The sequence below is a fragment of the Diplotaxodon limnothrissa genome, linkage group LG17 (genome assembly GCF_057381915.1).
Source record: "Diplotaxodon limnothrissa isolate DT_005_m linkage group LG17, D_limnothrissa_male_GT1.1, whole genome shotgun sequence".
Lineage (NCBI taxonomy): Eukaryota > Metazoa > Chordata > Actinopteri > Cichliformes > Cichlidae > Diplotaxodon > Diplotaxodon limnothrissa.
The window spans coordinates 35781224-35797020 of record NC_140612.1 but is presented as its reverse complement, the minus strand read 5'-3'; the positions used below and the strand labels follow the sequence as shown (position 1 = coordinate 35797020).

General features: G+C 42.3%; 2 protein-coding genes across 3 annotated transcripts; one reads left to right on the top strand and one right to left on the bottom strand.

Annotated features, from left to right (window-relative positions):
* Nucleotides 1-218: 218 nt before the first annotated feature.
* stmp1 (short transmembrane mitochondrial protein 1) lies at nucleotides 219-4461 on the bottom strand. Its single transcript, XM_085376503.1, has 3 exons — nucleotides 4332-4461; nucleotides 1643-1696; nucleotides 219-641 (listed from the first exon to the last, which is right to left on the bottom strand). The coding sequence occupies exons 1-3, from the start codon at nucleotides 4344-4346 to the stop codon at nucleotides 570-572; spliced, it is 141 nt and encodes a 46-aa protein (XP_085232629.1). The 5' UTR covers nucleotides 4347-4461; the 3' UTR covers nucleotides 219-569.
* A 166-nt stretch (nucleotides 4462-4627) lies between these two features.
* Nucleotides 4628-15612, top strand: LOC146615342 (dynamin-1-like protein). Of its 2 annotated transcripts, XM_085376679.1 has the most exons (19): nucleotides 4628-4823; nucleotides 5714-5855; nucleotides 6352-6398; nucleotides 6483-6554; nucleotides 7701-7787; nucleotides 8178-8340; nucleotides 8458-8578; nucleotides 8912-9043; nucleotides 10228-10434; nucleotides 10655-10775; nucleotides 10948-11103; nucleotides 11184-11273; nucleotides 11376-11468; nucleotides 12012-12065; nucleotides 12373-12453; nucleotides 13294-13425; nucleotides 13524-13633; nucleotides 14718-14877; nucleotides 14960-15612. In XM_085376679.1, exons 1-19 carry the CDS (start codon nucleotides 4722-4724, stop codon nucleotides 15014-15016), a joined length of 2127 nt encoding a protein of 708 aa, XP_085232805.1. In that variant the 5' UTR covers nucleotides 4628-4721; the 3' UTR covers nucleotides 15017-15612. The 2 variants fall into 2 exon arrangements, with proteins under 2 accessions (XP_085232805.1, XP_085232806.1); XM_085376680.1 differs by lacking the exon at nucleotides 12373-12453.
* The last annotated feature ends 185 nt before the right edge of the window (nucleotides 15613-15797 follow it).

Below are 15797 nucleotides of genomic sequence, written 5' to 3'. Positions count from 1 at the left end.
GCCAAAGAGAATTTTAACTGCCTTCCAATGGTGACACCTACTGGATGGATTTGAGATGACAGTTTGAGTGTTTGAGGCAGTAAATAATTAATTCTAGTAAAACTTACTGCATGAGACTTCACTATATTCAACTTTATTGTATGGTTCAGAATGATGTTTGTACAACAACAATAAAAACTTTGGCAGTTATTGTGAGGTGTGTGAAGGAAAATCTTTATTAACTTTAACTCTAAAATCTGTGGACATATTGAATAGCTTGAGTGCATAACAAAAATGGTCAACCAGCAGTACCATGAAACTGGAATTAAAATGATCCCATTAGTTTTTTTGTAATATTCTTTAAATCCAGTCTTTGCACTATTTACCTTAGAAAACAGTTTACAAAGAGTATGCTTCTAAAACTAAAGGAAGAAACAAACACTGTTCCAGGCACGGCTTATATTTTCATATACATGTAACATGGTCAACTCTTATCAAGTGTACAACCATGACATCAAAATAAGCCTTTAAAATAAATAGTTTCTCTGCAGAGGATGTCCATTCTTGCTTGCAACACGGTCCCACTTTGCTCACTCTGGGGGCTTCTTCTTGGCTTCCACATCTTTCTTAAAAGCTTCGATTTTCTTGGCTATGTTGGGCACCTAGAGGAGAAAGATACAAATTACAACTACCAGTAATAAAGTCTGAGAAATGTATAGGTTGTGGTTTGTTAGAGGCACCAAACTAAAACTAATGTAGTGTAAATTAACTGATCTAAAGTACATTTTTCATAAAAAAAAAAAAATACAACATTCAGATTTTTGCTGTAAGCTTCAAACTTAAATATCTATTGTAGCCATCTTACAAAGGTGGGAAATAATAGATACAGCCAGGACTGCAGAAAGTGGCACTGAACATGCAGTTGCAAGAAAATATTTGAACCCTTTGGAACAACAAAGATTACTCAGAAAATGTGTTACGATCATCTCAAGTCATAACTTTTACAGCACCTTGGTCATTTTGATCAATTGAGGTCGTTTAAAATGTACTATAGAAATTGAACTTGACAGATTGTAGATGTAAATAAAGACATTCAAAGTCTGGTTACAGACAATTAAATACGGACCATTTACAACAAGGAATGGTAATGATGGAAATCTTTGAAATATTGCACAACTTGCACTGCACACCAACACACTGAAGGGAACAACATGGTTTAAAGCTGCTTTTAGGGAACAATAAATTTAAAATTGTATCAAGAAAATTCAGAAAAAAAAAAGAAAAAAAAAAGTGTAGAGACAATAACCCAAATCCCACAAGTAAACCAACCAGAGTCCAGATCATAATCCAACTGAGATGTTCTGGTTGTTCAAAAAAGACATTCAAGAAACACAAAGAATGCAAAAACTTGAAATGTGCACATATACCGTGTTTGTGTTTTAATAGCTCAGTCAGGATGCGTTTCTATACATAGATAAAGGCAACGACCTTACAAAACTGCAGTTTCACACATCAGTCACTGAAGGAATAAAAGGCTCCAGCCAGCATCTATTCACACCAGATACGTTTTGGTTTGGGGTTAGTGGAGCCCATGGGTTAAAGTGACATTTTCACTAAATCATTGGAAAAAAAAAATGGTTTGCAAGTCACAAAACACACTTACTTCATAGTTCTGAGCGAGATACATCCCCACAACATTTCCCAAGGTGAAGCCAGCCTGGAAGAAAAACAAAGTTCATTAAAACCCTTTAAACTAGTGTGAAAAAAACAACAACAATTTCACAGGATTCCACAACGTTCTGTGAAAAACTAAGCACACCCCATTCAATAGCCTTGTATTCTGTATTACTTTATCAGTCTGTCACATCGTTGTAGAGGAATTTTAGCCCACTCCTCGTCACAGCGTTGCTTCACTTTATTGAGGTTTGCTGACAATCGTTTGTTCACAGCTCTCTTAAGGTACCATCACCGCATTTTAATCAGGCTAGACTTTAACTGGGCCATTTCATCACATTGAGTAATTCTGTTGTAGATTCGCTACTGTAATCGGGATCATTGCCTTGTTAAATAACACAATTTTGGCCGAGGATGAGATGTCGGAACGATGGCCTCACCCTTCACTATAGACTACTTTAGAGAGGAGTTCACGTACTCAATGACTTCACGCTTCCAGGTACTGTGGCTGCAAAACAAGCCCAGATCATCAGCCCTCCCCTGAGTAATTCCAGTTTCTCTAAGCACTGCACGGTCTGACCTTGGGTGATTTTGCTGGATGATTGTGGCATTGTGAATGCTCTAGAGCAGAAATCTGGCAAACTTCAAAGTTTACACTTCTTGATGATAAATTAATAAAGTGGATTTGACTTGCACTGACAACTACCATGGGATGGATGGATAGATGGATAGATTCTTTGTGGTGGTTGACAGTGACATTTATTCCTAATTAGGGTTGCCAACTCCCTGAAAAATAAATAAGGGACACCTCGTGGCCAGGGCCGGGCGACCCAATTGTCTTCACCCTTCCCAGTGTGGTGAATTTTCTAGCTCTTTTTTTGTGTGTGAAATTATTTTTTTAACCATTTGACTTGAATTTGATTTAAGTAGATGTGTATTCTTTGTGATATGAACACATGTGAAACAAATGATCATTTAGCCATTTATTTTTAGCTCAAAATGACAACATTAACACGATAAAACAGGTCTCCTTCTTAAACAGAAGCCTGTCATGCTTAACTTTTGAGAATATAAGTAAATCTTTCTTTAAAAGAACTCTGTCCTGCTTAACTTAAAATAATAGAAAACAATAGAAAGAAAAACATTCTTGTAACTGTGCACATTTAGTGCATTTAGTACAATTGGCTTCAGTTGAGGTATTATTTCAGCTTTTCTAATGCTAATCAGCTGCTCCTGTTTGTAAACCCACTTGCTCCCATGATTACGCATCTTAACTCATCATCATTATTCATCTATGTATTACTTTTATGTATTAGTCATCTATTTGTTGTAATCATCTATTCTTGCAGTTGTTTATTACACAAAATAAATTATATTATCACACTTCTGGCCACATAGCGCTGATATTCACTGCACATGCCCATATTAACTTTTTCCAGCCAGGTGTTTTCCTTTTCCCATTCTTCCCTTTCTCTGAGGGGAACAAACATTGCTGCTCTAATGCTGGGCTTACACTGTGCAGTTTTAGGCCCATTTTGAGCCGATTTTTTGAGTGATCGGACCGATTTTGGCCTTCATCGTGCATCGTGTAGTATACGTGGGGTAACGAGAAGTGATTAACACCTCACGACCAGCTCCCGATCATCAATCGCTCGTGAGGGTCTCACCACAGCCGCTCACACTGCTCGCGCGCAAACACGTAAACGTTGGTGTAAAAGATGGAGCAGCACGGCTGTGCAGCCTGTGATCTGGACACAAGCGATGGAGGCACAACTTGTAGAACTTTGGAAAGCTCATCCGAGCCTTTTCGATGTGGCATCACAAAATTATCACGACCACAACAACCGTGAAAATAGTTGGATTTACATTGCTGCTCAGTCACAGCTGCCCGATCAATGTTTTTCATTAGCAATTTAGCAAAGTTGATGGTGGTGGTGTGTGTGTCTGTGTGAGTGTAAGACGGAGAGAGAGAGCGCGACAGATTTTCTGTTATAACCTTCATTTTATGGAGGCACAGTGTGAGCACTCAGGTCGCATCAGAGCATCGGGCGGTATAGTGTGAGACCTGCATCGTGACCTACCAACTGCGAGTCAATCGTGCAGTTTGAGCAGGAGCTGAATAACGTGACTGAAAAAAATTGCACAGTGTCTGCCCAGCTTTAGGTGTACTGTCGTCCGAGACTTGCACCGCAGTGTCTGCGTTTGTTTCCCTGTTGGCCATGCTTCTTGTTGTGGTCATTTGTTGTCTTCCGGTATTTTCTCCGTAAGCGACCTTTCCTCGACCAATGAGATGAGTGGTAATCTGAATTGTCATACTCGTAAGTGTGCTGTCAGCTCATTGGTCACAAAGCAGGAGAGGGGCTGGGAATTATGTTTTCAAACAAAGCGTTAATTCCATTAAAAGTTATAGACTACTTTTGATTCTCACTGTATTACGGGACAAAGTGCGTCCCTTATTAGCTCAATACGGGACGTGTACTTTTGTTTCGAAATACGGGACGATTCCGTATTTTAAGGGACGGTTGGCAACCCTATTCCTAATCATGAAACTCAGTTTCAATTTCAATCCAAACTAGCAGCACTAGCTGCACGGTTAGCATAATGCTAACATTTTTAACTCGGCTAGCTTCGCAACAGACGTCAACTTTTAAGGAAAATAATACAAATATAAAACTTACCAGGAACTGCAGCATGATGAAATACTGAAGACACTAGAGGTAAGCAAACTAACTCAATGGTACAAAAGCATGCAGGCAGGTCAAAGTTAGAAGGAGGGAAGTAGCCGAGTTTCTTGGCGAATGAAGCTAGCTTTTTATCAACAAAACGTCTACGCATGCGCAAGACAACTAATTGTGGCGTCATTTTCAGCGTCTATATGATGTAGTCTTTTCCTTATCCTCAGCCATACGTTTTCGAACATTGGAGAACTACAACTCCCAGCACCCCACAAAATCTCTCAGCCGTCTGGTGGGTGTTGTTGCAATGGTGGTGTCGGAGGGACATTGAATGACTTTGGCTCCATCACGGAAGAAATACGGGTTTATTAGGTTAATTCAGCATTCACGAGCATGGAGGCTCTTATACCCGTCATAAACAAGCTCCAGGATGTGTTCAACACAGTAGGGGCGGATATTATCCAGCTGCCGCAGATTGCAGTAGTGGGGACTCAGGTAAAAGGCTGACTGGGTGCATTTTGCTCAGCAGGCTGTCATGCTAGCCAGATAACCTTGTTTTAATGATATACATGTATGTAGGAGGACTAAGAGAGTAGCATTTACTGCACCGTGATACCGATTCGCATATCAAAATGACGCAAAGGCCGTGTCTGGGAGTTCTGCTAAATTGTCACTTCTTCTTTTTGACAGCTAATAAACAGATACGCAGAGTCTGACCTAACGAGAGCAATTGAGTCTATTTTGATCACCATTAATTATCTCCACATCCTCATCTAGCTTCTGTAGACTAAAACTAGGACATAGCCCGAGGAAGAGGTAGAGGTAGTTTGCTAAAAAAATATTTTAAACCCCTGGTTCCATATGTGTTTGAAATTCGTAAATCTTACCCATCACAAATAACTAAAAAAAGACACCTAAGCTATCAAAGAATGAACTAAAAGTAAACATTCTTACCGATTATAAGCTGCTACTACATACAAGCTTGTGCTAAAAGAGGAAGTTCCAAATAACAAGGTTGTATGTACAGGTAGACTGGATGAACCAAATTTCCTGGTTAAATGCTCCATTTCCTGCTGCCTCACTGACCTGATATTCAAATCTTTTGTTTGCAAGGTGCAGCCAGTCAGGAGATTGGCCTTAAAGAGAGGGGAGCTAAAACTGCTTGTTTCAGACAGTAGATGAACTGAAGAGCTACATTAAGGCCCTGTATAGGCTAAATAAGGATAAATTGTGAATGATGTAAAGCTGTAAAGCTACCAAGAATTTAAAAATGGGGTTGGAAAAGGGCATAATAGGTCCCCTTTAAACAATAAAACTGAACTATAACAAGCCAACTCTCTGGTGCTTTAACTCATATCTTTTTTTTGATGCACTTCTGCCTGCAGAGTAGTGGAAAGAGCTCTGTGTTGGAGAGCCTGGTGGGCAGGGACTTGCTGCCCCGTGGGACTGGCATTGTAACCAGGAGACCTCTAATCCTCCAGCTAGTCCACGTGGATCCTGGAGACACAAGGAAACATGATGAAGGTGGTATGTACTATGAACTGTAATAACCCTTTTTGGTCTTTAAACTTCTTTTCTTTTTTTTAATACAACACACACACACACACACACACACACACACACACACACACACACACAAGGGGGAACGCAAACACATCCTTGTAATCTTTAGTATCCTGTGTGAAAGATTCCCTGCCCCAGTTTTAAAATCCTGTCTCTATCACTGTCTTTCAAACAACTTGCAGATGTCATGGTGTGAAAAGCACTGTACTTCAAGGAGGTGCATTGTACAGGTGTCTTAATGTTTAGTAACCTACATCACCTTCTTAGCTCTACCCCCTCCTCCTCCTCAAAAGCACTACCTGTGATTCCAGCTGCTTTTATTCACCACACCAGTAAATGTCACCAGGCATCAGTCCTCGCATTAACCGCCATCACGCTCAGGCTCCCGCGCAGAGTAGCTTCTTTAATAGCCAGCACCTGTGTCGACCTGCTTTAAGAATGTTTTTATTCTGGTTCACAGGCAGAGACACTGAAGAGTGGGGCAAATTTCTACACACTAAAAATAAGGTATGTGTTATTGTGATACTAAAAAGAATTCAGTCTGCTGAGCCATACTTGTTGTGATATTGTTGTTGTGGTTTTTCTTTACAGATCTACACCGATTTTGATGAAATCAGGCAAGAAATTGAGAATGAAACCGAGCGAATATCTGGGAATAATAAGGTGAGATGAGGGTTGAACATTTTCTAAAGCCCGTGGGGTCATTGAGGATAAAATCATTATAGGATATTTCTTCCTTATTTTGCTTGTCAGAAACCCAACTTTAAACTGTGGGCCACCTACAGTCAAACTAGGAGTTAGAATAGAACAGAATAGAATAAACCTTTGTTATCCCACAGATGAGAAATTTGGGTGTTACACAGCTCTTATAGCAGCGGGAAATATAAAAGGAAGACACAAAGTGATCCTATATACATAAGCAACTGAAGTTTGTATATACAGGTAACAATGTATAGAAAAAAATTGTACGGAGATATGAATAAAATGTACTGTACAAGATAACCAAAAGGATGTTAAACTGTGTTATAGAGTCTGACAGCTGCTGGTAAGAATGACCTGCGGTAGCGCTCCTTCCTACACTGTGGGTGTAAAAAGTCTACTGTTGAACGAGCTGCTCAGTGCTCGTACGGTCTCATGCAGGGGGTGGGAGGTGTTGTCCATGATGGATTATAGCTTAGACAAGATCCTCTACTCCCCAACCTGCTCGATGGACTCCAGCGGACAGTCCAGGACAGAGCTGGCCCTCCTGATCAGTTTGTTGAGTTTCCCCCTGTCCCTCTCTGCCATTCCATCACTCCAGCAGACCACAGGATAAAAGATAGCAGACGCTACCACAGTGTCGTAAAACATCCTTAGGAGTGTCCTGTTCACCCGAAGGATCTCAGCCACCGTAGCAGGTGGAGACGACTTAGACCCTACAATAAGGGTCTAAGTCGTCATTTGTGTTCGTGGACCAGTCCAGTTTGTTATTGAGGTGAACTTCCAGGTATTTGTACTCCTCCACCGTTTCAATGTCCAAACCCTGGATGTTCACTGGTGGCTTCTTGCTGAAGTCAATCTCCAGCTCCTTTGTCTTGCTGGCGTTGATGCAAAGATAGTTAGCAGGCCGTACATACAGTAATAAAAACAGAGAATTAAAATAATCCAGCTGCAGCACAACTTTTAAACTAAATGCTTTGAAAACGGCAAGTGAAAGTGTAACTCTGGTTTAGGTCAGTGACTCTAGAGGGTCAGTGACCCCCCCCCAGTTCTAAGTTACTAAGCTATTAAATCCACTCTCCACTTTCCTCTTTTCTTGTCCCTCTGCAGGGAATCAGCGATGAACCCATTCATCTGAAGATTTTCTCTCCTCATGTCGTTAACCTCACACTGGTTGATCTGCCAGGAATCACTAAGGTAACATTTTCTCCAGCTCCCCAAGACAAGTCTTTGATCATCGTGCACCCCAAGGGAAATTAATTGTACAACACCTCCTTTCTTAAAAGTTTTATTCATTAAAGAGCACTAAAATGCCTTAAAAAAAGCTTTACCTTATAAGCCTGGTCAGCAATGTTCATTTCTCCATCTGGTCAATGCTTTTGTGTATTTCATATTTGTAGATGGCTGGGAATTAATGTTTTTCAACCGTGTGCTATGAAAGCCTCAGGGTATCCAGGCTTTGATTCTAGCCTCATTAGTTGGTCCCCTCTGGTTGGACGTGTTAATTTGACAAAGTTCCTACTTTGTTGTCTGACTCAAAACAACGGGTGCTGTGTCTTTGCTTGTAATTGGAATTGCTCCTTTCAGGTGCCTGTGGGTGATCAGCCTAAGGACATCGAGATTCAGATAAGAGATTTAATCCTGAAGCACATCTCTAACCCCAACTGCATTATCCTGGCTGTCACGGCGGCTAACACAGACATGGCTACCTCGGAGGCCCTCAAGGTGGCCCGGGAAGTCGACCCAGATGGTAAGAAAAACCAAATGGGAGCCATGTTCTAAAACTAGTAAAATAAGGAGTATTTTAAAGGTGTAATCTAGTGGCAGTGGGTTATGGTGCCCTTTGCGAATGACTGTAATTCATCAGGCAGGAGGACATTGGCTGTGGTGACCAAGCTGGACCTGATGGACGCTGGTACCGACGCTATGGATGTACTGCTGGGCAGAGTGATCCCTGTTAAACTCGGCATAATCGGAGTAGTCAACAGGTCTCACAAACATCACACAAACCGCTACTCATAATGAGTATGATTTCATATCAGAGATGAATAGCTCAGTGGAGATGTCGAGAGAGGAGTGCCACATCAATTTTTAATGCTCCTAGTAAAGGCTAATGTCAGGATCTATTGTTTGTGTTCCTTTATCACTGTCATGCCATCAAGGGGGAAGATTTAATAAAAACGTTTCAGTCTTTGTGCACATCAATCACCATTAGACTTCTGGGAAAAATACGAGAAAGTACCGTAAAACAGACCTTTTCTCGTAAATGTCTGTTTTGTTTTGTTTTCCTTTTTCTTTTTTTGGTACGTTTGAACTTTTAGGAGCCAGCTGGACATCAACAATAAAAAGTCTGTGGCTGATGCAATTCGTGATGAACACGCTTTCCTGCAGAAGAAATATCCATCACTTGCCAACAGAAATGGAACAAAGTACCTGGCCAGAACCCTAAACAGGTAAAAGTAACGGCACCCTGATGATTTAGACTTTAATGTCTAAATCACACTGAGACGATGATAGAAAGTTGCATTTTCTTTATCGAGCACCATTCAAAAGCTAGTTGGTGAAGTAGAGCCCAGATGATGTATCTGTTGGCTGATATTGGCCTATTGGAGATGATTCTGTTCTCGGGCCTGTGTTTATGCTGTCCTGTATGTGGCCATATGAAAATTAGTTCTAAAAATAAAAACAAGAAGTGTAAATGATGCTTGGGGTAATTTAAAAGCAGCTTTATTACATAGACTGACAGAAGCAGTGGGCTGCTTATATATTACACATGTTACTTCACATGAATGTAGAAAGAAGTAAAGACCAAATTACAAAAGGAAACACAGATTAAAATGCAAAGACAGTTAAAGTCATTGCAAATTAAAAATGTGTACCTCCAGCACAAAAGTTCCAGGGCTTCAGGTGATACTTAAAACACCCAGAAGACTCCCAGGCTCCAGGGGGAGAGTGTTCCACAGCGTCAGACCCAAAATGGCAAACACACAGTTCTTAGTGTTACATAAGATGCCTTGCAGACCTAAAATTAAACTACTAATATGCAGACAGAGCCTTGTCAGAATCATTTAGGTTATATTACTGGATAATAGTGATGTATTAATGTGTATATCACTTTAATATTGCAGATGGAGGTTGTTTTTATTTACCTGTGTATTGAAATGTGATTTTCAGATTTATAGAGGGTGAGAGCCTCCTCGTGTCTCTCCCTCTGAGTATGTCCCTGGATATGAGGCGGCATCTGTAGATTCACTACTGATGTACTCTGGAGTTAGACCATTGACTTGAATCCTCAATTAATGGCATCAGAACCAGGGTGATGTTTGGTCATAATGTGTAGAGACAAAAAAATGGTGGTTTGAAGGGCAGCGTTTAAGAGTATATAGTGTTGTTTACTTTGTGTTACTTAGGCTAGATGAGGCTTTTTGTTTGTTAACACCAGCGATTAGTTTGCGTTTGTTTGCAGAATGTGATCATTGTCATATATACTAGAAAATGCCCAAGTAGTGCTTCCTCTGTGAAGATGCTGTCTGCATAGATATGGAGCAGCCCTGGCATTAATTACAGGCATCAGCGCATGTTGCTATTGTCCGTCCTAGAAAAGGTAATGCTCTGCCCTTTGCTGTTGCAATATCAGGCTACTGATGCATCACATTCGAGACTGTCTCCCTGAGCTGAAGACACGGATCAACGTCCTGGCAGCACAGTACCAGTCCCTGCTCAGCAGCTACGGGGAACCTGTGGAGGACCAAAGTGCCACCTTGCTCCAGCTCATCACCAAGTTTGCCACAGAGTACTGCAACACCATCGAGGGCACGGCCAAATACATCGAGACGGCAGAGCTGTGAGTAGTAGTCTCTGTGCCACTCCTCCGACCTGCCACATGGTGACGCTGTTGATCCGGTGCAGGGAGAAATGAGCAAAACAGCTGCATTGGTTTCATCATTTAATATGATCCAAATTGTAAGTTGAGGCACGCACAGCCTCTGCGAGGGAAGAGCTGACAGGAGCGGAGGCCATGGGGTTCACATCACAGCTAATATCCCCCCGCTGCTATTTTTCAGGTGCGGTGGAGCCAGAATTTGTTACATATTCCACGAGACCTTCGGTAGGACGCTGGAGTCTGTGGATCCTCTGGGGGGACTGAGCACCATAGATATCCTAACGGCCATAAGGAACGCCACAGTGAGTCGTCAGCTGTCGCATGATGTCATTAGCATCACTGCAGCTTGTCCTCTCACACCTGCGTTCAGTAGTCTGTTGTAAAACATGATGAAAAACACTTTATCTGTCATACAACTTATCTGTTCAGCACACGTTGCTGACCTGCACTTCCTCCCCTGCCTCCCCGCAATAGGGCCCTCGACCTTCCCTGTTCGTGCCAGAGGTTTCCTTCGAGCTGCTGGTAAAGAAGCAGGTGAAACGCCTGGAGGAACCCAGTCTGCGCTGCGTGGAGCTGGTCCACGAGGAGATGCAGAGGATCATCCAGCACTGCAGCAACTACAGCACACAGGTAGCTAACAGGCCCGGCGTGCACTCAGCTCGCCTTTGCTCGCGTGCAATCATTAACGTTCGTGCCGCTTCACCCCGCAGGAGCTGCAGAGATTCCCTAAGCTGCACGAGGCCATCGTAGAAGTGGTCACCTCCCTCCTGAGAAAGAGACTGCCCATCACCAACGAGATGGTACCGGCGCCTTCACTTCTCTTTGCACGTGTGCATTTATCTCCTGCGGCTGGGTTTTAGCAGCAAGTACAACCACTTTAAGCTGTTTTATTCTCGCCGCAGGTTCACAACTTGGTTGCAATCGAGCTGGCCTATATCAACACCAAACACCCGGACTTTGCAGACGCATGTGGGGTCATGAATAACAACATAGAGGTTCGTACTCACGTGGAAACAATAAACACATTAGATATAGAAAATAAAGTGCATGGAAGCAAAATGATGGAGGCAGTATTTGGAAATTAAGAAGCAACTGATTACACTGAACCCCTGTTGGTGATATTTAATTGCATTTTAGTTCAAGTGATATAGAGCAGGATCGGGTGATCCAGCTCTGTTCAAAACTCACTTATTACCCAAATAATTTCATGCACAGGGTTTTGAATACTGGTCACTTGTGTTTTCAATATGACTCTTTGTGAACTTTGGTAAATATGTTTTTCTAATTTAGTCATTTGAGTTTTTCCTTCATGTCTATTAAATTATTTATATTATAAACAGAATAACTAACAGTGCTACATGATGAAATGTGTTTGAAATGAGCAAAGTGGTTGGTTTCAGACCGAACCCCCCCTTTTTTTTTTTCTCTAATCTTCTTGCCAGTAAATTATTTTCCATATTTTTTTTTTCTTTCTAAGAAGTGTCAAAAACCATCAACTGTTCAGACGTGTGTTTTTGTGTGTTTTTGTATGTTTCTAGGAGCAAAGGAGAAACAGGATGAGGGAGATGCCCGCTGCAGTTCCCAGGGATAAGGTAAAAGAGAGCGACTGTGTTGTCAAATATAACCGTAGCTCATGTGTTGTAACATTTGGTCGCAGGCTGCAGAGTCCCAGTATAAAGGAGACTTGTGTGGCGTTAATCACTCGGAGCACTGCTGAATGATGATCCGTGAAGCAAATGCTTCGGATAGTTTCCATCAAGGAATTTTATCCCACATCTCTTCTCTCCTCTTGCCTCAGCTTACGACAGCCAGCCTCCTTTTCTTCTGTCTTTCCACATTTCTTCTCAGTGCTTTCTTTTTCCTTCCTCTCCCCCATTCCTGCTCTCGTATTCATGCTAGTCTGTTGGCAAAGGCCCGGCCGGCCCAACTGCGGTGTCTGGCGAGCCCCCTGCGTCTGGAGCAGAGATGGACGGTGCCAAGGTGGGCACACATGCAGCCTGCTGGCTCTGTGCCTGGCTGGCTGCGGGGCTGCTGGTAGCGATGGATGGATGATGGGCATGGTCTGCTGGCATGCACTCTGATCTTTGTCTGCTAATGGCGTGCTCTTATTTTGCTTTCCCTCAGCCTGTGTGGACTTGCACTGACAACTATTGTGTTCCCTGAAGTCTGTTGAACCCAAAGTTTGTCTAACAGAAAAAAAAAAGATTTCTTTCTCTTTCCCTTTCTAACCTCTTAATACTGTATGTGCAGTCTTTTGTTTTTAGATTCCAGACATTTTGAGGTAGAGAATAATCCTACCTCTGCGTACCATCTAATTAATCCTCCTTTCTTTTCTTTTTCTTTTTCTGTAAGCTATGCTAACAGTTCATGTTCCTCAGGGAATAAAGCGTGCTGACTTTGGTGACCCCTTGACTTTTCCTCTTACTTAGTTTGTGACGTGGCTGGGTTCCCCCTTCATCTTAATTGTAGCAGTGTTGAAATTGCTTCACTTTTTCCAAGCATCCCCCTTAGGTGTGCTTTGTTTTTAATCTTAATAAGCATGCTAACCTGCTTTGATAGTGTTGCCATTGATGTCTGAAGTTAACATTTGGCATGGCTTTTGTCATGTTTTCTCTCTAACTTGTTCATTAACAGCACAAAGACATAAACTTTAATTTGATTAATCCGGTCTCTTTTTTTTTAACATGCCTGTTTTGTGTTAGCAGTGCATATGAGTCCTACTTTAACCATCACTTTCTGCAAATGTCATACTGTAATGATATTAAGGGTTCTAGATAGTGGAAAAGCATTTTTATCATTCTTTTTTTTTTTTTTTCCCAGGCCCCACCTGCAGGGATTCAGGGGGAGCAGGACGGCACAGGAAGCTGGAGGGGCATGCTGAAGAAAGGGGAGGAAGCCCCAGGCTCAGGACCCGGAAGCCCACTTAAAGGAGCGGTCAACCTACTAGATGTGGTAACTTAACACTGGCCTTCCAGCGTGGCTCGTATTAAACATGACAGTCTATTGAGGGATTAAAACACTAGCCTTCCCTTCTTTCTTCCCTTTTGCAGCCTGTGCCTGTTGCCAGGAAGCTGTCGTCACGCGAGCAGCGGGACTGTGAGGTCATCGAGCGCCTCATCAAGTCTTACTTCCTCATCGTCCGCAAGAACATCCAGGACAGGTAGGCCCTCCCACCTGCTCCTCTTTTGTTTATTGCCATCAAATCCTACATAAAGAGACCAAAAACCAACACTAAGATAGATCTGCTAACACAGTGTGTGCAGCTGAAGCCTCATTTCTAGTATTCCCCTTGTCTGCTCGAGCGCCATTGTTGTCCAGAAATCAGAATTTAAAATGCATCAGCGAGCCGCTTTGTTGGATCATTTTTATTAGCAACCAGAGGCACTGTACCTTATTTTCACTAAATCTCTCACATATAATATCTCTGCCTCTTTAAATGCTCAGTAGTGCGCCAAATGAGCAGTAATCTGTTTGTGAATAGTCCAGTAAATGGATTTAAAAAAAGTCTTGTCTGAGTAAAATTTATACATTCACTTCTAGAAAACTAATGAGCCTTTTAAAAAAAAAAAAGAAATTATATACAGACATTGGTGATGGGAAATTGCGGTTCCCCCACTATACTGAGGTGATCCGGTGGTTCTGCTGATTTTGTGCATGCTTTGTCCCTAGGAGGGAAAGGTCGCTACAAATCAGTTGTTCTGAGTGATCACTGTCATCCTGTGATGAAACATTTCTAATCTCTGGGATCAGGCTGTAAACGCACCCCCGTCCACAGGGCACAAGGTGGGGGTCACTGAATGGTTTATGAGGATGAAAATTATGTAAATCATACGCCTTTGCACACACCAAACTTGAGCAGCTGTGAGAATTTTAAGAAAGAAGTGTTTTGCTGTGACGTTTTATGTGACGTCTGTATTGGCGGCCTGTTTCTACACATTAATTTCAGTAGACACAGTGGAAATTTGGAAAGCACAGCGACCGACACTACAGGACATGTAAACACCGTCCTTTAAAATGCCTCCCTTTCCTCTTGGGAGCAGAAAGTGCCCTTTAAAGCTCAGGAAGATTAAATCCATCATATTTAGCTCCTGCTTAAACAGCTCAGTCCTCGGACAGGCATGGCCACCTGGCGGTTCAAAGTCGAGCCACCTCCGTCTGGGGAAACGACGCCATCGCCGGGCCATCTTGCCGCCTTGTTCTCAACCATCTGTTCGGTCTGTTTCCTCTTTCTCTCTCTGCGGCAGCGTGCCAAAGGCAGTGATGCACTTCCTGGTCAACCATGTGAAGGACAGCCTCCAGAGCGAGCTCGTTGGCCAGCTATATAAATCTGGCCTCCTCAACGACCTGCTGACCGAGTCTGAAGACATGGCCCAGCGGCGTAAGGAAGCCGCTGACATGCTACAGGTAACAGGTTCCTACGTTTGAGCAGTGCTCAAGTTTTCTCCAGTGTACAGTCGCTTCAATACTTGTTCACATTTGTCCACAGGCGTTGCAGAGGGCCAGTCAGGTGATAGCAGAGATCAGGGAAACACATCTGTGGTGAAGGAGAGGGGGGGAAAAAAAACGCATCCCAGGCTGTTACCTCCTCGTCACACCCAAAGGACCGATGCTCCACGCATTCATCATGTCTGAACTTGAAGTTTTAGATTTGCTACCATGAAAATATTCTGATCTCTGCTTCGGTGTACAGAGCTACTTGAAAGGAGCGAAACTCGTGTTGTTCACTAAAAAAGTGTAGTGTTGTCTGGAGCATGTGAAAATGCACTGCCTCTGTTTGCTAACGGTAAAATGTCGCCACCCACGACTCCAGGAGGAACTGAGAGTGCCGCTAAAGGCAGTGCACTTTTCGTTTTCGCCAAAGTGTGGTTAACCAGTATGGAGATGGACATTTGTGCGATGCTGAAATCAAAGTTTTTGAATCCATTTTTTGGCAACTCAGCAAAGCATTTAATATTTTGGTTCCAAGTTATAAACTCAAAAAAAGAAAAGTAATGTATTTAAAATATTCAGCTCCTAATTCGCAGCCTTTTCATTTAAGAGTAGCTGTCACATGTCCGAAACCATCAAACCTCCATCTTAATCTTTGCACTATTATAACTGCACTGTACTGTAAAGCAAGTCCATTAACCTGACACTGTATTGCCATCAGAGTCTTTATTTATTACTGTGTTATTTAAATGTGTGGATAATTTCCAGAGCACTGTAGCAGGACGTCATTTAATTAAGTTTACATATCGCTGCCTATGTGTAAAGAAAATTCATGGTGCACTGTGGTTCTGTGTGTGGTTCCCAAAAGAAAAAAAATAAATAAAAAGTGGTATTTT